At 37.4% G+C, this 24,839-nt stretch overlaps 1 protein-coding gene across 7 annotated transcripts in view; it reads left to right on the top strand.

Annotated features, from left to right (window-relative positions):
* Positions 1–24,839, top strand: part of ARMC3 (armadillo repeat containing 3) — a 110,699-nt gene that overhangs the window by 31,043 nt on the left and 54,817 nt on the right. For all 7 annotated transcript variants that reach the window (XR_008668810.2, XM_019034324.4, XM_004049153.5 and 4 more), the window contains 6 exons: positions 351–419; positions 680–855; positions 3,168–3,362; positions 9,610–9,793; positions 22,619–22,771; positions 22,874–22,979. Coding sequence is in view for 6 of the 7 variants with exons in the window: in XM_019034324.4 (XP_018889869.1) it covers positions 351–419; positions 680–855; positions 3,168–3,362; positions 9,610–9,793; positions 22,619–22,771; positions 22,874–22,979 (883 nt within the window). In the remaining variant the exon portion in view is untranslated. The remainder of the gene's footprint in view (positions 1–350; positions 420–679; positions 856–3,167; positions 3,363–9,609; positions 9,794–22,618; positions 22,772–22,873; positions 22,980–24,839) is intronic.

Here is a 24,839-nt window from a genome sequence, read left to right on the forward strand (position 1 = left end):
ATCATTATTATTATTTCGAGACAGGGTCTCACTCTGTTGCCTAGGCTAGAGTACAGTGGCGTGATCTCAGCTCACTGCAACCTCTGCCTCCCAGGATCAAGCGATTCTCCTGCCTCAGCCTCCCAAGTAGCTGGGATTACAGATACAAGCCACCATACCTGGCTAATTTTTGTTATTTTTAGTAGGGTAGGGGTTTCGCCATGTTGGCCAGGCTGGTCTCGAACTCCTGACCTCAAGTGATTCACCCGCCTCAGCCTTTCAAAGTGCTGGGATTACAGGCATGAGCCACCACACCTGGCCTATTATTATTATTATTAATAAACATCAATATTCTGTTTCTTCCTTTGTAGATGACGTTAAAAAATTGTTAAGGGAGTTAGATGTCATGAATTCTGTCATTGCCCAGCTCGCTCCAGAAGGTAACTTTGCATTCTATATCTGTTTTAAAAAATGGAACTGGTTTTTTACACTTGATTAAACTATATATTGAAAATCATTCATGAAATATTGTAAAGTGTTATTAAAATCTCTCAAACCACAGCTCAATTTTGAGTTTATAAAAGAGGTGAGCTTTAAGCAAGATACAATTTGTGGAGCTTTGGTTTCCAAAGCATATTTTAAAGTAGTGGCTGAATAATAAGCAGTTGGCATACTTGTGTTATTTATTTTTGATACACAGAAGAAGTAGTTATCCATGAGTTTGCTAGTCTTTGTCTAGCAAACATGTCTGCAGAGTACACCAGTAAAGTGCAAATATTTGAACATGGGGGATTAGAGCCACTCATCAGACTACTGAGTAGCCCCGACCCGGATGTAAAGAAGAACTCTATGGAATGCATTTACAACTTGGTGCAGGTAAGATTAATTTCTAAAAAGCGTTCTGACGAAAGCTGATTTTAGAATTTATTTTCCCATTAAAAATAGAAAAAAGCTTTTAAAAACGCACCAGTTTTGCATCATCAGATCTTCTTGTTACTGGTATTTATCATTCCGAGAAAAAAATAATGGAAGCTTAATGTAGATAATCTTTCAATTTTCACATTTTGTAAGTCATTGTGTCCTGTGAAAAACTATTTTGGAAATGTATTTGCTTTTAAAGAATAGAATGGCATGCAAATAAAATGTACTTCTTTTGAAACAGGAAATCTAACATGTGGAAACTGCGCAGTTACTATTGACTGAACCCCGGTGGTTTAAGCACACTGGATGTGATATATACCCTATTCAATGTACTGAGATTTTGGCTTAGGCTTATTTGTTGCTAAAAATCTAGTGATTTTTGATTTTTGAGTATGCAGGAAAGAATTCATTGTCCACAATAGCAAGATGCTACATCACTGTGCTGTTTTCCTTTGTCACGGAAAGAAACTGCCAACCTTCCCCTCCCCTGCAGTTCTGTCCTTTGCACCCCAACGCCCGGAACACACACACATACACACACACACACCCTCACGCCCACAGCAGGTCAGCTTCCTGACACTTTGAACAGCCTTCTCTGCTGCTTAGATTCCTTAACAATTAGCATGCACATTTGATGAGCTTTAGATCACCTGAAATTGGAAAGACACAAATTTTAAATGGCCATTAATAGAGTAGGGAATGAGGAGATACCAAAACGAGAGTGAAGAAGAGGATTAATGCAGAGGCAATGTATTCAGGCAAAGAGGGACAAATAGGCTCATGTCAAAATGCAGCAAAAGCAAAATTCCTGGCCCAGTATGCCGTTGCTACTCGACAGGACTGATTTCACCCTCACCCCTCCCTCCCTAAAAAAGAGACCCTGAAAAAGAAGCTCAGCCCCTCTTTTCCCTTCTCCGGTCACTTTGGCTTTACCTCATTTGATTAAATATTCCTGTGTCTTTGTGTTTTAAATCCCAAGACTCCTTAGAGCAGTATTTCTCTATTGTCTTAATCAAGAAGAAATCAAAATGATTACCTCCACAATTCTTAACAGCAGTACTGGCTAAAAACTGTGTATTAGTTTCCTAGGGCTGTTGTAACAAAGTACTACAAACTAGGTGGCTTAAAACTACAGACAGTCACAGTTCTGGAGGCCAGAAGTCCAAAATCAAGGTGTCAGTAAGACCACGTCCCCACTGAGACCAGATAGGACCCTTCCTCTCCTCTTCCCAGCTTCATGTAGTGGCCATCCACTGGTGGCATCCCTTGGCTTGTGGCTGCATCCCAGTAAGCTCTCCCTCTGTCATCTCTCTCTCCTAAGGACACTAATTGTACAAGGACACCACTAAGGGCCCACCTTACTCCAGGATGACCTCTTCTTAACTAATTACATCTGCAATGACCCTGTCTTCAGTAAGGTCACATTATGAGGTACTGGGGTTAGGACTTCAGCATATATTTTGGGGGCACACAATTCAACCCATGACAAAAAGCAACCTACAGTTGTGTCTAAAGGAAGCTGAATATTAGCAATCAATTGAAGGATGGACAGGGGAAAGCTAAGCTATAATTGGAGCCTTTTCCACCTTTAGTACTATTTTATATTTACCATGTTTTGATCAAAGGTGTCATGTCTTAAAAGAGTTTGGGAGCTTTTCATGGCTTCTTGGCTTGTTTTCTTAAACTCCCCCAACCACCCACTTCTTCACTCACACAGAATCATAGACATACAGGCACAACAATCGTCTAGATTACAATGACCCCTTGATTGTGTAAATGTCTTAAATAAAGGTCATGTATCTGAATAAACCTGCTGTAAATTTGCATGCAGAGGGCCTGTCAACAGTACTGCATGCTAATAGGTATTTCATAAACAATCCATTTGAATGAGAGAATAAGGAATCAATGCCATTTCATTGTATTAATTACTATTTGAAGCAGTATATCCAAGTGTGAGAAGAATTTCATTATGCATAGATTTTATTATACTGCTGTTTAATCAGGATTTGCTGTATAATAAACAATAGATAAAAGTCATAGATCATGTATATTTTCTGTTGTAGACAATGTCTACATATTACAGTTAAAATAAATTTTGGTGTTGTCAATTGAAAGATTTCTTATTTTTTGAGTTATTTTGGAAGGGAATCTGGAATAAAAGATGGGAAAATTATAACTTGTGTTCTTGTGTTAGAAAATAGAATTTCTCCATTCTTGAGGATGTATTTTGTTTAAAAAAATTATTGATCATCTGTATTTTGTGGCAGGATTTTCAGTGTCGAGCTAAACTTCAAGAACTAAATGCAATACCTCCTATCTTAGATCTCTTGAAGTCAGAATATCCAGTGATTCAGTTGTTGGCTCTCAAAACCTTAGGTGTTATTACAAATGATAAGGAGTCTCGAACAATGCTAAGAGACAATCAAGGATTGGACCATCTTATTAAGATCCTAGAAACTAAGGTATTTAGTTTCATTCATTCCACCCTCTATGAGGAAATGTATTTCTCCCAAATGTTTAAAAATGAAATTTTATTATACTTAACGTGTATTAAGTGTAATGGATTAATTTGCTTATTGCTACATAAAGTTTATTGGCCTGCTTAAATCAGGCTAATTGTAGAGACTATTATAAACTAATTTTAAAAGTCTTCTAGTTTAGCAGACTTAAGGTTTTTAAATTCTTGTCTATGATCTTCCTCTTGATTTCCTGAAACACCTAGGGTGAGTCTTTCAACCTTCATTATGGTTTTCTCTGGGATAAAGCAGAAGCGTAATTTACCTTCCAGATACCTTTTAATAATATTGGAGCTAAACGTCCATAGTTGCTAATAAGCTCCTTAAGAATCAAACTTTAAGAATATCTGTGCCTTCTGGGATCTCCTGGTTAGAAAAACTCATCTAGCAGTTTATTGAAAACCGTTTAATTGACTTGAGTGGTTCAGATCTCTTCTGAATGTGTCCTGTGTCTTTCGCCACTAATAATTCCTTAGTGAAACAGTAATAAACAGATTTCAGATCCAGTATCCCTACTTTAATATTTAGTAAATTCAATTAATTCTAATAACAGAAATCTACTTGAAGTACCTCTTAGAAATTCCAGAGATAGGAACATATTGAAGGAGAAAAACGGAGTAATAACTTTGTATTCTGTTTCAAACTATCCAATTGTTAAATTTTTTTCTAAAAAAACCAGAACTCAGTTTGATGATACAACACTGGGAAAATGAAGTACAATATAAAAGAGCAGTGATGGCACAAGCATGTTCCCAGCCATGTGGACCTACCCGCCTTTGATTTGTGGATCCCATATGTGATCCCCTATAATTACGCGTGTGATGCAAAATCCTAGTAACACTGTATAGCACACATTTTATCCTGTTTTTTAAAAGGGGAACTGAAACCAGAAATGTTACTTAATTTGCCTTATGTCACACAGGTAGAAAGTGACTAACCACAGGGTTTATCTGATATGCCATAGTATTCTCACCTATCTGATATTTTACCTGTCTTCTTTTAATTAGGAAAGGGGATGGAAGCACCTACTAGGTGGCAGGCATTGTGATTTTATTAAATTTGTAATTCATTGAGGAATGTGATGGTATTTTTATCTATAAAATGAAAGTATTGATAATAATTCTATCATTACATATATAATCATATATACCTATTATAGTGTTAATCCTATTATACAAATAAGAAAAATGCCTCTCAAAGAGGTTGAATAACTTGCCTATGGTTAGAGCTAGGAAATATGTGAGAAGGGTTTTTTAAGAACTGGTATGTATATATGTATATATTCTAGTGGGAAAAATTCAAAGAACACAAAAACAGAGAGTGAAACATCAAAATTCTTCTCCACATCCTCACCTAAGAGTAGGTAGAAGGCACAGGTGTCCGATCCCATAATTTTTATTCAGCATTGTCCTGGAAGTTGGAACCGGGGCAATAAGCCCAAATAAATAAATAAATGACACAAAAGACTAACAAACTGGGGCCAGGCACGGTGGCTCACACCTGTAATCCCAGCACTTTGGGAGGCTGAGGTGGGTGGACCACAAGGTCAGGAGATCGAGACCGTCTTGCCCAACATGGTGAAACCCTGTCTCTACTAAAAATACAAAAATTAGCTGGGCATGGTGGCACGTGCCTGTAATCCCAGCTACTAGGGAGGCTGAGGCAGAAGAATCACTTGAACCCGGGAGTCGGAGGTTGCAGTGAGCTGAGATCGCACCACTGCACTCCAGCCTGGCAACAGGGTGAGACTCTGTCTCACACACACACACATAAAAAAAAAAAAAAAAAAAAAAAAAAAAAAAGACTAACAAACTGGAAAGGAAGCCGTAAAACTGTATTTATTCACAGATTGCATCTGTTATTATTCAGATTGCATGACCATTTATACAGAAAATCTTAAGAAGACTACAGAAACTTACTAGAACTAATAAATAGATCTATCGAGGTCAAAGGATGAAAGTTCAATACATAAAAATTTATCATATTTCTATATGTGAGCAATGAACAAAACAGCAAAAGTACAATTGAACTTATACCTTCCTAAAATATGAACTACATGGAGATAAATTTACCAAACTTTTTGCAAAATCTATACACTGAAAAATATAAAACACTTTTTAAAAGGAACTAAAGAGATAATATATGTATATGGACTGAACACATATTAATATGTCAGTTTCCACTTAATTACTTTTTGATTAGTTTTCAATTATCATATGATTATTGATTTGGTTGTAGTTAAGCTTCGCATTTATATTTGTCTGATCTGCTTTATTCCACAGTTCCTCTCTTCCTGCCTTTTGTAGTGTTAATTTTTTTTTTTTTTTTTGAGATGGAGCCTTGCTCTGTCACCCAGGCTGGAGAGCAGTGGCACGATCTCTGCTCGCTGCAATTTCTGCCTCCTGGGTTCAAGTGATTTTCCTACTCAGCCTCCCAACTAGCTGGGATTACAGGCACGTGCCACCACATCCAGCTAATTTTTGTATTTTTGGTTGGGGGGAGGGGTTTCACCATGTTGGCCAGGCTGGTCTCGAACTCCTGACCTCAGGTGATCCTCCTGCCTTGGCTTCCCAAAGTGCTGTGACTACAGGCATGAGCCACTGCACCCGGCCCCCTGTAGTGTTTTTTTTTTTTTTAGTGTTACATTTTAATTCGTCTCTTGGCTTTTTTGCTATATTTCTTTGTTCTATTTTTAGTGGTTGCTGTAGTGATTACAATACGCAACTTAACTTTAACTTATAATAGTCTAGAGTTAATATTGAACTACTTCAAGTAAAATACTAGAACCTTTTAACAATGTATCTCTACTTTTCCTATTCTTAATATTGTTACATATTTTGTATCTGTGTCCATTACAAACCCAAAAATACAATGTAATAATTTTTTGTTTTGAAGAGTCCTATATCATGTGTTAAGATATTAAGGATTATATATTCATATGTGTTTGTGTAGTACCTATCCATATATTCATCTATCAATATTTAGTATTTTATATTTACTCACATATGTATGATTTCTGATGCTTTTCATTTTTTCCTGTAGGTCCATGTTGTCATCAGGGTCATTTCCCTTCAACCTGAAGAACCTCATTTAGCATTTCTTATAGTGTAAATATAATGGCATAAATTCTGTCTTTTAAATTTATCTGGAAGTGGCTTCCTTTTGCCTTTAATTTTGAAAAGACATTTTTGCTTGATACCAAATTCTTGGCTGCTAGTTTTGTTTTTAGCATTTTTAAATTTCTTCTGAATGCCAGTATTTCTGATGAAAATTCAGTCATTAAGCTTAACTATTTTCCTGTACGTGATGTGTCACTTTTCTTTGGCTGCTTTCAACACTTTGCTCTTTATCTTTGGCTTTCTGCATTTCTCTTCTGCATGGAAGTGATATAATTATACATCCTGCTTGGGGTGCTTGACCTTCTTAGATCTGTAAATTAGTGTTTTCTGCCAATCATGGAATTTTTCAGTCATTATTTATGCAAATTATTTTTTTCCATTCCTTCTCTCCCTCTGGAACCCAATTACATATATGTTGTCTTGCTTGATATTTTACAGGACTCTAAGGCTCTGCTCACTTTTCTTCAATTTTTTAGATTAAATAACGTCTTTTGATCTCTGTTTAATTTATGCGATTTTGGCATCTCTAATCTGCCATTTAGTCCACCTAGTAAATTTTTCTTTCTAGTTTTTGTACTTTTCAAGTCTTAAATTTCCATGTTTGAAGTTTCATTTCTCTATTGAGCTTTCCTCTGTGAACATATTTATCATAGCTGCTTTAAAGTCTCTAATTACTTAATTCACCAACATCTGTCCCTAACAGACTAGATTTCTATTGACTGACTTTTTTCTGACTTTGAGTCAGAAAAAAACAGAAAAAACACTTTCCTGTTTCTTCTTTGCATGGTTAAGAATGAGCATTGTAGATAATACTTTCTAGTGATTCCAGATTCTGTTGTGTCCTTCTGAGGATTGTGGCTATTTTGCTGTACTAGGCAGTGAGCTACACCCTTTGTCTCTCTAGTGGTGCCGCTGGTATCTCTGCTTAGTTCTTACAGTTTCTGGTTGCTGCTGTTTTTAGCCTGACTCCATGGAGTTCTCCCCAGAGCTTCTGCAGTTTGCTGGTCACCTGTGGCTCCTCTGTCAGTCTCAGGCTCTGACCTCTGACACCTCAGACCAGTAAGGCCTCAGCATTCTGCCAAATGAGCTGCACATGGATTGAGGAATGCACTGTATTTAAAGGCAGTAAATTAATCAATCTCACCTAGCACAGCTCCCTCTTCAAGGATAAGATATGCTTTGTAGTCCTTGCCTGTTTATTTTCACCAGGGTCCCTGGGGTCTTCTCCACGCGTGTATAGTTTAGTAGTCAGCCAGAGGTCTGGGCATAGTTTATACTCAGATTTTGGGTTATACCTTATATTAGAGTTCTCTAGAGAAATAGAACCAACAGGATGCATGTATATTGTACATGTGCATGTGTATATGGGTGTATTAGTCCATTTTTACACTGCTATAAAGAACTGCCCGAGACTGGGTCATTTATAAAGAAAAGAGGTTTAATTGACTCACAGATCCTAGTGGATGAGGAGGCCTCAGGAAACTTACAATCATAGAAGAAGGGGAAACAGGTTCATTTTACATGGCAGCAGATGACCATGTGAAGGAAGAACTGGCAAACACTTATAAAACCATCAGATCTCATAAGAACTCACTCACTGTCATGAGAATAGCACGGGGGAACTGCCCCCATGATCCAATGACCTCCCATCAGGTCCCTCCCTTGACACGTGGGGATTATGTTACTTAATTTGCCTAGAGATCACAATTTGAGATATTTGGGTTAGGACACAGAGCCAAACCATATCAATGGGTGTGTGTTTGGGGGCGGGGGTGGGTAGTTGCTTTAAGGAATTGGCTCATGTGATTTTGGAGGCTTGGCAAGTCCAAAATCCACAGGTTAGACCAGTAGGCTGAAGACCCAGAGAAGTGTTGTAATTCGAGTCCAGGGGTGCTGTACTGGCAGGATTCCCTCTGTGGCCAGGTAGATCAGTCTTGTTCTATTAAGGCCTTCAACTCATTAGATGAGGTCCACCCATATCATGGAGGATAATCTGCTTTACTCAAAGTCTGTTTTAAACATTAATCTCATATAAAAAGTACTTTCACAGGAACATCTAGAATAATATTTGGCCAAATATCTGGGTACTGTGGCCCAGATAAAAATCCATCACAAGTTTTCTCCTTGTCAATTTGGTACCCATATACCTCTTAAATCATAATCTTCAGACAATAATGAGATCATACTTTTACCTAATGTGATACAACTATCCTATATACAACCAAATATTTCCCAATGCTTACCCCAGAAGAGGATGCAAAATCCTTGGGTGATGTTTACCCTTCCTGGACCCACAAATCCTGGCTATGGGAGAAACGGCACCATATGGTAGACACTGATTCAGAGCATATACAGCATTCTGGAGAACCTTGCCAAAGCCCTGCAGGGTATTGCCACCTAGCTGGTGCTGTAACTGAGTCTTCAAAAGGCCATTCTATCAAGCCAGCTGCTTCAGGATGGTGGGAAACATGGTAAAACCAGTGAATTCCATGAACATTGGCCACAATGTATTTGCTGTGAAAGTGAGTTCCTTCCCTTCATGATGGTGGATTATCCTTTCTGAGCATTTCTCACTTTTGGGATTTCCCGTTTACATTTCTAGCTATTTAGGTAAAACCACAGTTTTCCATGGCTGTGGGGATTCAGTAGATTTCCTCAGGCAAGACGGCCACACACTCGCAATACTTCTGTTATAGTCACAAATTATTTTAAAGTATATATTTTCATCAGCTTCTGTCTTGCTTTTTCAAAAAATGTTTTCTCCAGATTTCAAAATTGTTTTTTGTAGAAGACTGTATGAGCAACTTCATTGACTACCATTTCTGGAAGTTTCCTCCCTAGCATTACTTTTTATCCATAAAACATTTTGGAGTAAGGGAAAGGAGAAAAGACAGGGCACATGGCCAAGAAGAGTGATGTTACTTTGATAAGCAGAACTCCTATTCCCTGGGGCCTCTGTCACAACAAAAATCATGACATTGTGTTCTGACTGACTTTATTTCCTCTTGTAGTCAAATTTGGGAAGTGTACATTTTAGTACAACTTTCTAAAGTTGTATTTGCTTTTATTATTAGGAATTGAATGACCTTCATATAGAAGCACTTGCAGTGATAGCCAATTGCCTTGAAGACATGGATACTATGGTGCAGATTCAGCAGACAGGGGGTCTTAAAAAGCTCCTGTCATTTGCAGAAAACTCTACAATTCCTGATATTCAGAAGAATGCAGCAAAAGCCATTACTAAAGCAGCTTATGATCGTATGTCTCATTTTATTTTATTTATTTTGAGATAGGATCTTGCTCTGTTTCTCAGGCTGGAGTGCTGTGGCGTGATCACAGCTCACTGCAGCCTCAACCTCCCCAGGTTACAAGTGATTCTCCCACCTCAGCCTTCCTAGTAGCTGGGACTACAGGCATGCACCACCATGCCTGGCTAATTTTTGTATTTTTTGTAGAGACAGGGTTTTGCTGTGTTGCCCAGGCTAGTCTAGAACTCCTGGGCTCAAGCGATCTGCCCACTTTGACTGAGTTACAGGCATGAGCCACTGCACCCTGCCATGTCTTATTTTATATAAACAAAACATATATAATTCCTCTTGTCTCAATTTTGATTAGTAGTAACCAACACTAGAGTATTTGTCTGCTTTTAAAAAACCATTTGAGAATAGTGCTATATTTACTACTTAAGTCCAAACTCATCTCACTTCCAATGAGTTAGAGATTTGTCAGGGATATGAAGAACTCAATATGATTTCATTATCCTATTTTTCAAAATACAATTCATTTCTACATTAAGTTTTAAGCCTTTGTTTCACTTGAATTTGGAATTATATAGAAGGTATGCATTGTTTGTGAACCTGAGAGCACTGAAGAAATCCACATTCACAATGATATCTATAAAGTAATTTTCAAGTTTCAGCTGGAGTCTAGTAGCACCATGTTACATAGCTGTGAAAAATATGCTCATACTATATACATAATACAATTTGCATTTCAGTGACAAGTTATGTTGATATAAATCTGTAGAATATGAAAGATTAATTATAGCACAAGCACAGATGAAATTATAGTTTTAATTTATGTATATTTGGAGTCTTTTATCTAATAAAAGATGTGATCTTATTTTTCCCCTTCTGCACCACTACTTTTAGAAATGATGACAGCGTTGACTATTTTAAGTGATTTATATTCTAAACATATATACTCACATCTGTATATCGATATGTATACTATGGGAAACACTCCATTTTCATCACACACTGGATTTCTTCAGGACAAAGCTTTAATGCAGTAAGCAAGATTTCACCATCCAGTATGTAGTGTGCATAGAGGGGCCTCATGAGTTACATTATAAATGCCTATTTGAGAGACTGGTTGTGAAATCAAGGTTTCTTCATATTGGCAAAAGTTGGTTTACCCAGTATCCTATCAAATGGAACTTAGACATTATTCTAGCTGGTCAGTTCTCTCTTCCTTCTATCCTAGTCCTTCTTAGCTAAGTGAGACCCGAAGAGAAGTAAAATGGGGAGACACAGACAATGCCAAACCTGAAATGTTTGCATATCTCAGCATCTCTTTGGAGAGTATTTATATGTATCAAATGTGGCTGGGTCATTCTAAGACTGTTCTCACTCATTTTGAGGTGGTGAGTTTGATGATGCCTACCCATCAGGTGCCACAGTACTGGAAAGTATGCTGCACAGAGTTCCTGGTACTAGAGTTCTAGTACTAGTTCCACTACTGGCATTGTAACGACCTACTTAAGTGATTTTGAGTGAACTATAACTTCTCCAGAACAATGTATATATTCATTTACTCATGATTTCTTACTGAGTTCTCACCCAGAACAGGAAAGTAAACAGGCACTTACAATGCAGTGTTCAAAGTGATTAATGATGGAAACACAGGATCACCCAGGAAGGCTCCCAGCACAGACCTGGATCAGAAAAATATTTCTGAAATCAGTGATTACCAAGCTAGGACCTAGAGTAAATAAGATAAATTGTCTGGTCAAAGAAGGTTCAGATGGGATGGAGGAGGAGAAGTGGTTCTGAGAAGGAACAGTGTGTATAAAAGCCAGAGGAGGGATAACATGGTAAGTTCCAGAACTGAAAGTTTTCGGAATGGCCAATGACCAGAAAGCCACAGAACACTGAGCGCTCAGGCTATGGACGTGGTGAGGAGCCCAGTGCTCATGGTCATTATAAGCCCAGTTAAGGATTTTGGACTTTATTTTAATGGCAACAAAGAGCCATTGAAGTTACTCAGAAGGGAGGGAACATCATGGATTTTCACTTGTTAAAGAAAGAGAACTCGTGTTGCAAAGTGGAGAAGAGATTGGAAATGTTTAGGACCAGACACAGAAGACCAAAAGGGGGTTGCTGTAGTAATCTAGGTGAGATGTGAAGGTGCCCTGAAACAGAGATGCGGTGTTCAGGACTGGCTCAAGGCACTTTGCAAGGAGAACCACCAGCACATGTGTGAGTATTTTTGAATGACTATGTTGGTTGAAAGAGGAAGAAGGCGATACCAAGGATGAGGCCAGGTTTCTGGCTTAGACAGCTAGAAGTAAAATGGTGCCACTCACAGAAATGGAGAACTCAAGAAGGGGAGCGGTTTTGCTTGAAGAAAAGGAATCAATCCTATTCTTGCTTTTTAAATTGTGGTGAAATACAAATACTATGAAATTTACCATCTTCATCATTTTTAAGTGTACATTTCAGTGGCATTAAATGTATTCACATTTTTGTGGTGCTGTCCATCCACAGAAATCTTTTCATTTAGCAAAACTAAAAGTATACCAATTAAACAATCATTCCCACTCCTTCCTCACACAAACTCCTGGCAACCACTATTCTTTGTCTCTATGAATTTGATGACTCTAGATCCCTCATATATATGGAATCATACAGCATTTGTCCTTTAGCAAATGCATAGCACTTGGCACGATGTCCTTAAGTTTCATTCATGTTGTAGCATGTGTCACAATTTCCTCCCTTCTTAGGGCCAAAGAATATTCCATTGCCTGTATAGACCACATTTTGTTTATCCTTTCAACCATGGATGGACAGTTGGTTGCATCTGCCTTTTGGTTAATGTGAATAATGTTGCTAAGAATGTGGGTATACAGATATCTCTTTGAGTCCCTGATTTCAATTATTTTGGATATATACCTAGAAGTGGAGTTACTGAATCATATGGTAATTATATTTTTAGTTTTTTTTTTTTTTTTGAGACAGTCTCACTCCGTCACCCAGGCTGGAGTGCAGTGGTGCAATCTCAGCTCACTGCAACCTCCACCTCCTGGCTTCCAGCGATTCTCCTGCCTCAGCTTCCTGAGTAGCTGGGACTACAGGTACGCACCACCACACCCAGCTAATTTTTGTATTTGTAGTAGAGACATGATTTCGCCATGTTAGCCAAGCTGGTCTTGAACTCCTGACCTCAGGCAATCTTCCCAACTCAGCCTCTCAAAGTGCTGGGATTACAGGTGTGAGCCACCATGCCCGTCCTCTATTTTTAATTTTTTTGAGAAACTGCCATATTGTTTTCTGTAGCAGCTGTACCATTTTACATTCCCATAACCAATGCACAAGAGTTCCAATTTCTCCACATCCTGGCCCACACTTGCTATTTTCTGTTTGTTGATAGTAGCCATCCTAATGGGTGTGAGGTGCTATCTCATTGTACTTTTTATTTGCATGCCCTAATGATTAGCAACTTCAAGCATCTTTATTGTATACTTACTGGCCACTTGCATATCTTCTTTGGAGACATCTATTCAAGTCCTTCTCCCATTTTTTGATTGGGTTGTTTTCTTGATGCTAAGTTACAGAAGTTCTTTATATATTCTGGATATTAACCCCTTATCAGATATTATTTGAAAACAGTTTCTCCCATTCTGTGGGTTGCCTTTTTACTCTGTTGATTGTGTGCTTTGATGCAAAAAGTTTTAAATTGTGGTGCATTCCAATTTATCTATTTTGTTGGCTATGCTGTTTGCTGTTGGTGTCATATCCAATAACTCATTACCAAATATCGAAGCTTTTTCCCTATGTTTTCTTCTAGGAGTTTTGTAGCTGTAGCTCTTACATTTGGGTCTTGATCCATTTTGAGTTTATTTTTATATAGGGTATAAAATTATGGTTCCAGTTCATTCTTTTTCATGTAGACATAAATTTTTCCTAGCATCATTTGTTGAAATTGGTTATTTGTAATAGAAAGGAATTCAAGCAGATAGTCTTTAAATCCTTTCTGGCACTTAATGTTTTCTGATTCTACTTCATTTTGTTAGTTCTAAAATAACTACATTCCAGTTTCAAGTTGTGTCTCCTGTCTTTATGTTAGAATCTAATGACTAACTGTATTTACTTCATATATGTCATCTGTGATTGTATTATGTTCCCTTCAAACATCACTTTTTCAGACTGAAGAATTCAGATCTTGTTTAGTCTCTCTCCACGCATGTACTCAGGCCATCCTGGGATCATTTTCTTACCTCTTCAGGACTTCCTCTTGTTTATTATACCCTCCTTGAAATGTGTTGATAAGTATTATGAAAGCTATTTTAAAAGTATGCACCATCATTTTATATTATCTATAGATAGGTTAATTTATCATTATTTTCCATTTCAGTCTTATGCAGCAAGTATTTTAGTCTCTTAACTACATTAGCATATTGGGCCAACCCTTTGAGGGAAGGACCTGCAGGGAGCCCCCAGATCATCTTTCTCAGTCAGTACCCAGAGCTCAAAGTTCCTCATTTTAATTTGTAACATTTTGGGGCTGGGCACGGTGGCTCACACCTGTAATCCTAGCACTTTGGGAGGTTGAGGTGGGAAGATCACTTGACACCAGGAGTTCAAGACCAGCCTGGTCAACAGAGCAAGACCCCCCATCTCTACATAAATTTTTTTTTTAATGAGCCATGCATGATGTTGTGCACCTGTAGTCCCAGCTACTTGGGAGGCTGAGGAAGGAAGATCACTTGAGCCCAGGAGTTTGAGGCTGCAGTGAGATGTGATCATCCCAGTGCACTCCAGCCTGGGTAACTGAGCAAGACCCTTAATAATAATAATAATAATAAATCCTAACATCTTTGATTTATAGTTAAAAATGCAAACTTTGCTTTGGACTAGTATTGCATATTCTTTGAGGCCTGGTATAGGATCTATTTGTACAAGTGTTCTATTAAATCTTGGAAAGGCATACTGTGCTTACTATTTAAATAAACATTTATCATATGCAATTCATTTCTATATTAAGGATATTAAGATAAGGATAAACAATGGATGGAATGAATAAATATTTTCTGAATAGACAAAAAGATATATTTCCTGTAGAATGCAGAGTTTGATTATCTTTTAGTTCAGTTTTACAAATTATACTGTACAGTTTTATCCTTATTCTTTTTTTAGCTATATGATCTGTCACAGATGAAGAGTAGTATGTTAGAAGTTTCCCACTATATTATTTTTATTTTCTCTTGTAATTTTTTTTCTTTTTTTTTTTTTTTGAGACGGAGTCTCGCTCTGTCGCCCAGGCTGGAGTGCAGTGGCGCGATCTTGGCTCACTGCAAGCTCCACCTCCCAGGTTCTCACCATTCTGCTGCCTCAGCCTCCCTAGTAGCTGGGTCTACAGGTGCCTGCCACCAGGCCCAGCTAATTTTTTGTATTTTTAGTAAAGACGGGGTTTCACCATGTTAGCCAGGATGGTCTTGATCTCCTGACCTCGTGATCCACCCGCCTCGGCCTCCCAAAGTGCTGGGATTACAGGCGTGAGCCACCACGGTCGGCCTTTCTCTTGTAATTTTATATTAAATGACTTCACTTTATGTTTTATATCCACTACTGAGTTTTTTTAATCTCACTTTTATTGCTCTTTAGCTTTTGATTCTAATTTGATATTAAGATTACCATGTATTATCAAACATGGTCTTGGCAGAAAAAAAAATTCTGGACACTCCTGATGGTTTTAAAAGAGACAAATGAAGGAACTACTTTCAGAAGTATAATTAGGGTTAAGGGAATAAGCAAGAGATGATGAGGTCCCCAGAGATTAGCAATATTGGGAAATCTTCACTACCACTAGGTCCAAAAGGCAAGGCAAATAAATATTGTTAGATTTATTTTTATAGCTACTATATTCACCCTTATTTCTGACATCATGTTTTATGTTTTCTGTTTATTTTTCTATGCTGTTCATTTCTTTGTATAGATTTTAAAAACTTTTATAAACAGTTATTTTAAAAATAAAGTTACTATAGTTATTTTAGATATTTAGCAATTTTGCTTCCACAATTCTTTCCCTTTCTGATGTTTCTAAGATCAATAAGAGGTTATAGATTCCCCTCTCTAAAATCTGGTTTTTTTTGTTTGTTTTTTTGAGACTGAGTCTCGCTCTGTTGCCCAGGCTGGAGTGCAGTGGAGTGATCTCAGGTCACTGCAACCTCCGGCTCCTGGGTCCAAGTGATTCTCTTGCCCCAGCCTCCCGAGTAGCTGGGATTATAGGTGCATGCCATCATGCTCATCTAATTTTTGTATTTTTAGTAGAGACAGGGTTTCACCATGTTGAACAGGCTGGTCTTGAATCCCTGACCTCAAGTGATCCACCCGCCTTGGCCTCCCAAAGTGCTGGGATTATAGGCATGAGCCACCACACCTGGCCAAAGACTCTCTTTTTTAAGAATCACTGTCATTACATTCAATTTTAACCACATTTGTCATTTAGAGTTATATACATATCGAATCTGTTTCAGTGTGTGCTGTCAATTTCTCATAATAAAGCTTACCTGTCCTTATGATTTTATTTGATTCATTTCTCAAATTAACCAGAGTATATTTTTCAGTTAAAAATTTTTTAAGGTATATCCAATAGTGATATGCTTTGAGACCTTACCTTACCTGTGCATAGTTTTGTTGCTTTCAAACATATATGACAATTTAACTGGGTTTGGAATTGTTGCATCATAACATTTCTCCTGAAATATCTATGGAAGTGATGCCAGGCACGGTGGCTCACGCCTGTACTCCCAGCGCTTTGGGAGGCCGAGGCGGGTGGATCACCTGAGGTCAGGAGTTCAAGGCCAGCCTGGCCAACATGGTGAAACCCCACCTCTACTAAAAATATAAAAAAATTAGCCAGTTGTAGTGGTACATGCTTGTAATCCTAGCTACTCAGGAGGCTGAGGTAGGAGAATCACTTGAACCTAGGAGGTGGAGGTTGCAGTGAGCCAAGATTGCACCATCGCACTCCAGCCTGGGCAACAACAGCGAAAGTCCATCTCAAAAAAACAAAAACGAAAAGCTTATCTGTGAAGCTTGCTTTTGTATTGTTCAAGCCTGATTTGCATTATTTTGCATATGTGATTTTTTTGCTGTATTAAGGTAGAATTTTTTATCCTGAGTTTGAAAATTTTGCCGAAATATGTCTAAGTCCCTCTCTCCACTGTCTACTACACAGGCAAGCCTTTTGAGCTCCAGAGTCATGATTTTTTCCCCTAATTCAGGAAGCTAGTTTTTTCCACTATACTTTGGATTCTTGTTTTTGTTTCACTTAATCTTTTTTCCTCATGAATAGTTATTTTTACACCATCTCTGTTCTCCTTTCTATGCAGTGTTTCATAATTTTGGTTTTTAATGCTCATCATGGAATGCAGAGGACTCTACCTGGGCCTAGTTTTAATGAATAGATGAAGCCTACAGGGTGCCCTTTGCCTGTTTTCCCATCAATTGAAAGGGCAGTGGACTCCTTTAGCCCAATTGTGGATGAGGAGGAGACTTTCCCATCCATAATGCAGTATTGCAACGCCAGAGTTCTCTTCTCCTGATCCCACTGGTTTATATAAGAGGAAGGTGATATAAGTTCAGAGCTTTCTAAGAGGCCCTTCATTGTCTGTGGCCTGGGTGACTTGTGGAAATTTGTTTCTTCCTCTTTTCCCCTTGCCCCAGGATCCTCTTTTTCTCCTTTTCTTATCAACCTCTTTGACAGATCAGTCCATTTTAAATAGCCACATCTCCTCAGCTCATCTCCATCATTTCACCTGCTGCACCTGACTTCTGTTTCTACCATTCTGCCAAAATAGTCCTTGTAGAATTTGACATTGACCTCTCAACTCCGAAATCCTGCAGAGGCATTTTCAGTCCTTTTTAACGTGACCTCTGGGTGGGAATCCACACTGTTGATTGCCCTCTCCTCCTGTAAACTCTTTTATTCCATCGTTTCCAAAACACCCCTCTCTCCTGATTGTTCTTCAAATTACCAGACCAGCCTTCACCTTTACCACTTTCCTCAGCTTATTTCAACACTAAACTTGCCTTCTGTTTTATGTCTTGTTCTCTTGAAAATCTCTCTGAGCACTCTTACTTATGACTAATGTTTCAGCTGCCTCCTTATTTGCTGATGAATCCCAAATCTGTTTCTAATTCTGACCTGTCTTCTGAATTCCTGCCTGTATTTCTGACAGCTTCCAAGCACATCCAACTATACTGCCCACACTCCACTTTGGGGAGTGTTAAGTTTCTTTGACAATCTGAACAAAGAATAACCTTCTGAAGATGCACAAATACACTACATTCTGCATATAATTGCAGGGAGTTCACGGACTGCCTGAAGCCCACCTGTCTTCTGAATCCATGGACCCCAGGTTAATAACTCTTGAGCTAGAATAAGCAGGATCAAATCCAGATAGCCCCACTTGGCATCAGAGATTCTTCTATTTTACACAAGCACATGGCCATTGGTTATCAATTTGTTCTTCCTCAGAAACTCCCTTGTGGTCTGGATTGTATAACTTTGTTCGACCATAATTTTATACTCATTTGCTCTGGTTTGGGCCTTTTGTCTGGATTCTGGTTTGGGAAATGCTGTTTTGATCTGTTGGTATCCATGTTCTTCAAACGGCTAGATTTAGAGGAAATCTCAAATTTTCGAATTCTGTTAATTTTCAAGGTGTCAATAAAATAACTGGTTTCTCTTTCTGTCCTTAAGAAGTTAAAAAACCTGCTTCCTCGTGTTTTAACCTAGTATAGCCCACTCTGCTCTACATCTGCTACCAGTTTTCTCACACCAGACCTTCACCTGTTCCCACTATGGTAGATTAAAGCAACAACCTGTGCATGAACTAAAGTAACCCGGCCCTCATTGGAATACCAAGCAAGCACAGCACAAAAGTTAACTTCCATTGCTGAGCAGAACCTCCATTTCCCAGATCTACCTTAACATCATTCAACCAACTGCCCATCTGTATTAAAGTCGGGCTCCTTCACCATGGTCTTGCAGGTTTCCTCTATTACTGTGAAAACTTCCATTTTATAATTCAACTTATTCAACTGGTAATCTTCCTCCATCCCTTCTGACATAGCCTCCTTCCTTAAATTGTTTTCATCTTTGGCAACTCTACAAAAACTGAAAAAGTATGCCAGGTAGGTCTTCAAATTCAGTGAATGCAGAGGTGGTTTAATTTTCTTATAGCCTAGGAGATATCTGGTCTGAAAGCTTGATTCTTGGAACCTCTAGAAAGATAGATGATTCTACGAAGATTCATACTTTCTCTCTGTTCACATATCCCAATAAATTAATATGAGTGAATGCTCTTCTCATTGGAAGTGCAGAGCTTTGAGAAAATCTCCCCATTCCAGAAGCAGGATTTCCCCTAAGGACTCTGATCTGCCTTAGCCATGACATTTTTTGGGCAGTACTGCCCACTTCTGACCAGAACACAATATTAGGGCAGAACCAACATCTTTGAGGCCAGTGCTAGAAGATAGGTTAAATCTTTGTCATTGCCTAATTATTCTCCTCTATTTTGGTTGATTTATTTACCTCTTAACTCTTATTATCTGGCCAGATCTACCATATCCACTTCTTCCTCCTGCCTGGATTCTAGATTCTGCCTTCTTTTCAGGTCCTACCTGTATTTCTTGTTGTATTAGTCTGTTCTCAAACTGCTATGAAGAAATACTTGAGACTGGGTAATTTATAAAGGAAAAATGTTTAATTGACTCACAGTTCTGCCGGGCTGGGGAAGGCCTCAGGAAACTTAACAATCATGGCAGTAAGCACCTCTCTGCAGGGTGGCAGGAGAGAGAATGAATACCCAGCAAAGGGGAGAAGCCCCTGATAAAACCATAAGATCTCGTGAGAACTAACTCACTATCAGGAGAACAGGATCAGGGAAACTGGCCCTGTGATTCAATTATCACCACCTGTTCCCTCCCACAACATGTGGGGATTATGAGAACTGCAATTCAAGATCAGATTTGTTTGGGGACACAGCCAAACCATATCATTTGTCTACTTTGTATATCAACTCTTGCCTGCCTTGACCTCTATCTGCCAGACACAGCCAGCTTCATCAGACATGTCTTATTTTATATTAGTTACAGTGGCAAACTCTTAAAAACTTAACAATGAATAAGAAAGCTATATCCTAATATTCCTGTATTGAAAGCATATAATCATGAAGAAGTTTAAAAAATTTCCCACAGTTAGAAAACTCCATTTATAAGTAGATTTTGACAAATATTGCTCCTTATACTGTTATTATACAATGTAACTATCAATAGCAATTTATACACTTATTTTTAGTTTCCATCATCATAAGAATATTTTTTTAGACAAGGTCATGCATTGTCATTGTATGTCAGAAACACAGTCGAAACGTCCAAACTCATAAACACACTTTCTTTAAGTGTTGTTTGTTGAGTAAACTTTTAACATGCATCTCAACTGTGGAAAGCCCAAATCAACACGCCTTTGACCTGGTACCAGTAGGAGGAAGGTGTTAATTACCATGTTGCCATGAGGTTTATGAACTGGCATTAACATCTCAGCAGGAGCAAAAGTGGCACAATAGCAACTTCTGAGAATGAATGAAGGAAAGCATCATTACATACAGATTTGTTTCCAGTAAGAAAACGTCATGCTTTTTATTTTAGGGGTACTGAATAAATGTTATTTTTAAAGGACATTATGCTATTAGTAGCATAACTATCTTGCCATCTTTATGATCTGCGTAATTAAAACACAAATACTCCTTCATGTAGCAATTCAAGGAAAGTATTTGGTTAATATGTTAATTCATCTTTTAAATCTATTATAGCCACGCTGCAGTCAGCACTTTTAAGGTTTAGTGAACACAGCTGCATTTTGAGAACAGTCCCAGCAAGGTTGAGAAACGAATTGCCCTCAGTATCTATTTAAATTATTTTAAAAAATCTTTTCAAGAATTGTAAATGTACTGTTTTCTGAATGCAACATCTACATACTCCAAAGTTCGTTTTTTCAAATTAATCATTTTGGCCAATTTTCCTGATAGAATCCATGCTAAGAGGGTTCTGTTTAGAAAATTTGGTTTGGAGCCATCAGGGAAATCTTAATGAGAAATCTAAGCATTTTAGGTCAGAGACTCTGGAAAAGTTTTGGATATTACTTATTCAGTGAAAAATAATAAGAACCGTGTATATTTAAAACATTTTCAGAGCCACACACTTTAGAGTTAAGTATTAACTGAAGCTTTTTTTATGAAAAAAGTTATGGCCTGCCTGAATTCTAATGGTAAATGAAAGGAACAAGAGATTAAAATGATAGGATTACAGGACATGGTTCATGATTGGTTTAAAATGAATGAGCAGGAGCGTTAATAACCTAGCCTGTGCCAGTTGTGGCCAGATTATTTAATATATATCTGTGTATCAGGTGAACAAAGGCCAAAAGTATTTGCAAATATGGTGCCATCTAAACGTCATACTGCTTCTGCAAAAAAGGACGATTTGTTTTGAGTCATCGTTGAAGGAAGGGAGAAATCATAACTTTACAATGGAAACCTAGCTGATGTTAATTTCTGAAAATATTTCTGAAAAAAACAAGTTAATTAACATATGTATAAGTAATGAATGAGTTCCACATGTAAATATTGTAACCTAAATTATTATCAGCATTTTTTTGCAAAAATTCTTATTCTAATAGAATATTCTTCTCTTATATATCTTAAGAGTGCATATCACACATTCTTCCATTTTAATCACAAAAATAGAATTTATAAAGGCTAATTTTATAAACTTTACAAAGGGTGTTAATAAATAATCAAATCTATGACAATTTTTTGAAGGAACCAAATTATTTAGTAAGGAATTATTTGTAGGTTGTTTCATTTTATACCAGTCCCTGGTACATCTTTATTTCATCAAAACAGTTTAATTTAATATATTTTTTTTAGAACATACTTTAATAAAGAGGAACTTCTTTAGAATTAGCTAGAACATAAAAAATAGAATAGAACACAAAAAATTATTTTAATGTTCTCATTTAGCTTAATGCAGTATTTACATTAGTATAGTAATGAGATTGTCATTTATAAAAAAATCAAATGAAGCCAAGAGAAAACAATGTTTAGGGAACAAAAGAACATTAAAAATACTTTGGTTTCAAACTTAGTGTTTTAGATGGGATGAATATAATGGTATGTACTTAGACATAACTTTATTTAATTAAATAATTATTTTAATTTTTGCTACTTAAGTATGTATTGTCATTTGAGAAAAAAATGATTATATTTTGATATAAGACTATAAATATCTTAAGACTCAGGATCATACTTTACAACTCATTTTTACTTTCTCCTCTCCTCTGCTTTTCTCCTGAAGGTCATAAGCATCTAGCTCACCAGTTTGCACATCTTAGGCATTCTTCCAATATTGGGTTTTATATTTAAAAGAACCATCAAATAAACTGGATTTTGTCCTTAGTGAACAAATAGCCTGTGAACACTGAATACCAGGTCAGGTGCATGACAGGTGTTAAATCAGTGCTTGCTAAATCCAAAAACTTGCCTTTTTCCTATTACAGACTTTCCTTGGCCGTAATATTGATCTCATACAAGGGAATAGGAAAAAACATCCATGATTCATTTTGCATAATTACTGTATTCTAAAGTTAAATAGTTGTAGATTTTGTCTAGTTTAGACTCTGGTACTAAAACTACCAAATTGTTTGAATTCCTATTAGACTTTGGATGGGAAAGTAGTAATACTTCGCAGTTTTTGCATTAAAATTCTGAATTTTTTTCCCTTTGGTGTATGAAAGCTGGAAATAGAAAACTTTTTCATGAACAAGAGGTTGAAAAGTGCCTTGTAGCCCTTTTGGGTTCTGAAAATGATGGAACTAAAATTGCTGCTTCCCAAGCTATTTCAGCAATGTGTGAGAATTCAGGCAGCAAAGATTTTTTCAATAATCAGGGTAAGTCAACTGGAAACAACTCTTTTGAGCATTTTTAGGTTACTGTATTTTAGTGCACATGGGCATTTTAAAAGTCACATTTTTACCTTTCTCTTTCTGTAGGGATTCCACAGTTAATTCAGTTGCTAAAAAGTGACAATGAAGAGGTGCAGGAAGCGGCAGCTCTAGCCCTGGCAAACCTAACCACTTGCAACCCTGCTAATGCAAAGTAAGTTCAGAGATCCTCACCCAGCACTGACTTGTGGGACAATTCACAGTCCAAGATGTTCTCCTGTTAGTATATTGACTTTCACGATAGTCTATGAATTTCTTCAGATGGTCTATCTTGGGGTTATTCTTCAGAATCCCTTATGAAACAGAATCATCAGATGGGTCTGTTTTCCAAAAATATTACAAAATCTTAACTGTTTCTGAGTTTGTTGGGAAAATGTGCAGGCCATTTGATTTCAGGGACCAAGAGGACTCTTGTAGAAGCTTCTGCAAATAAGACTGAATAATGCTGGAAATGTTAAAGACAAGATCGGATGAGCATTTGATAAATCTGGAAAAATGCTTAAAGATCCATCTTAAAAGGGTATAAACATTAGATAATATAGAAACATTTAAAAGGTCAGTGGCTCACACCTGTAATCTCAGCACTTTGGGAGGCTAAGGTGGGTGGATCATTTGAGGTCAGGAGTTCGAGACTAGCCTCGCCAACATGGTGAAGCCCCATCTATACTAAAAATACAAAAAAATAGCTGGGCGTGGTGGCATGCGCCTGTAATCCCAGCTAGTCAGGAGGCTGAGGCAGCTGAATCGCTTGAACCCCGGAGGTGGAGGTTGCAGTGAGCCGAGATCGTGCCATTGCACTCCAGCCTGGGTGCGACAGAGCGAGGCTCCACTTCAAACAAACAAACAAACAAGCCAAAGCATATTATGGGCAAATACTGTGAAGAAAAGTTAAGGAATAGGAATGGCTTCTATATCCCAAGCACTCTGGTGTGTAATTTATACTCATTTTAAAAATTATCAAAATAATCTGCCAGCAGTTGAGGAAACTGAGACTTTTCAAGCTTACTTAATTTTCCCAGGTACACATTTTTATCGAAATAGCTGAGCTGGAAATCGATGCAGGTCTGTCAGACTCCAAAGTCTGTGTTCTTTCCTCTACAGGAGATAAGACTGCCTTATAAGACAGTAAGAATTTATTGAAGGCAGCTTCCATAAATAAAATAATTATTTGCCCTGCCTCCATCTCATTTAGTATGTTAATTAGCTTTCATTTATTATTGCTTTGTGATATCATGGCTAAAATTACCCTTTTTCTAACTTGAAATAAATCTCCCTCTGCCTCCATCACATACTTAATAGTTCTTAGCCTTTCTTTCCCTTTCTATTCTCCCACACAAATTATAAGATCCTAATGCAATGACTACAAATCTAACTGCCTGATAAAAACATAAGAGGAATGCATTAAGTGTCAAAACAAAACTGTGTTCCTTTAATAGCTACAATCTTTGACACAGTAATTTCCTAAATTAAGGGTCATCATTATCTCTATGAAAGCATGCAAATTTCTGGAATATTGAGTCCTTCTAAGTAGCAATTTGAAAATAGCATATTCAGTGGTTTTTCCAGTATGGTCGCACGGTGCAAAAAAAAAATCTTATCAGAGACACTAAACCATTTCTCTCTCCAGTCCATTTAGATTTGTATATGATCTAGAATACTTTTAACAGGCCTCCAGAGTGTATAGGTGTCTTGATTTGATGTGAGTTTGCCTGGCTTATATTTTTTGCTTTATTTTACATAAAATCATAGAAAATTAGGATGGTAAGTAGTTCTAAAAGGGACTTCCTTCAGATTGTCTTTCTCAGTTTAATTATCTATTTTACAGATTTTTGTCATCTGACTCATAGTTCCATTTTGTTACCATAGAAAGGTCAGTCAGGACTAAATGATGCCTGACTTCTCTACTACAGTCAACTTTAGTTACATAATATAATTTTATTCTTGTAAATTTTTAATTGCAGTTATTTCTTTAACCTATTATATACTGTCCATTCTGTTTTTTTTTAAATTTTGT

The sequence above is a fragment of the Gorilla gorilla genome, chromosome 8 (assembly GCF_029281585.2).
Source record: "Gorilla gorilla gorilla isolate KB3781 chromosome 8, NHGRI_mGorGor1-v2.1_pri, whole genome shotgun sequence".
Classification (NCBI taxonomy): domain Eukaryota; kingdom Metazoa; phylum Chordata; class Mammalia; order Primates; family Hominidae; genus Gorilla; species Gorilla gorilla.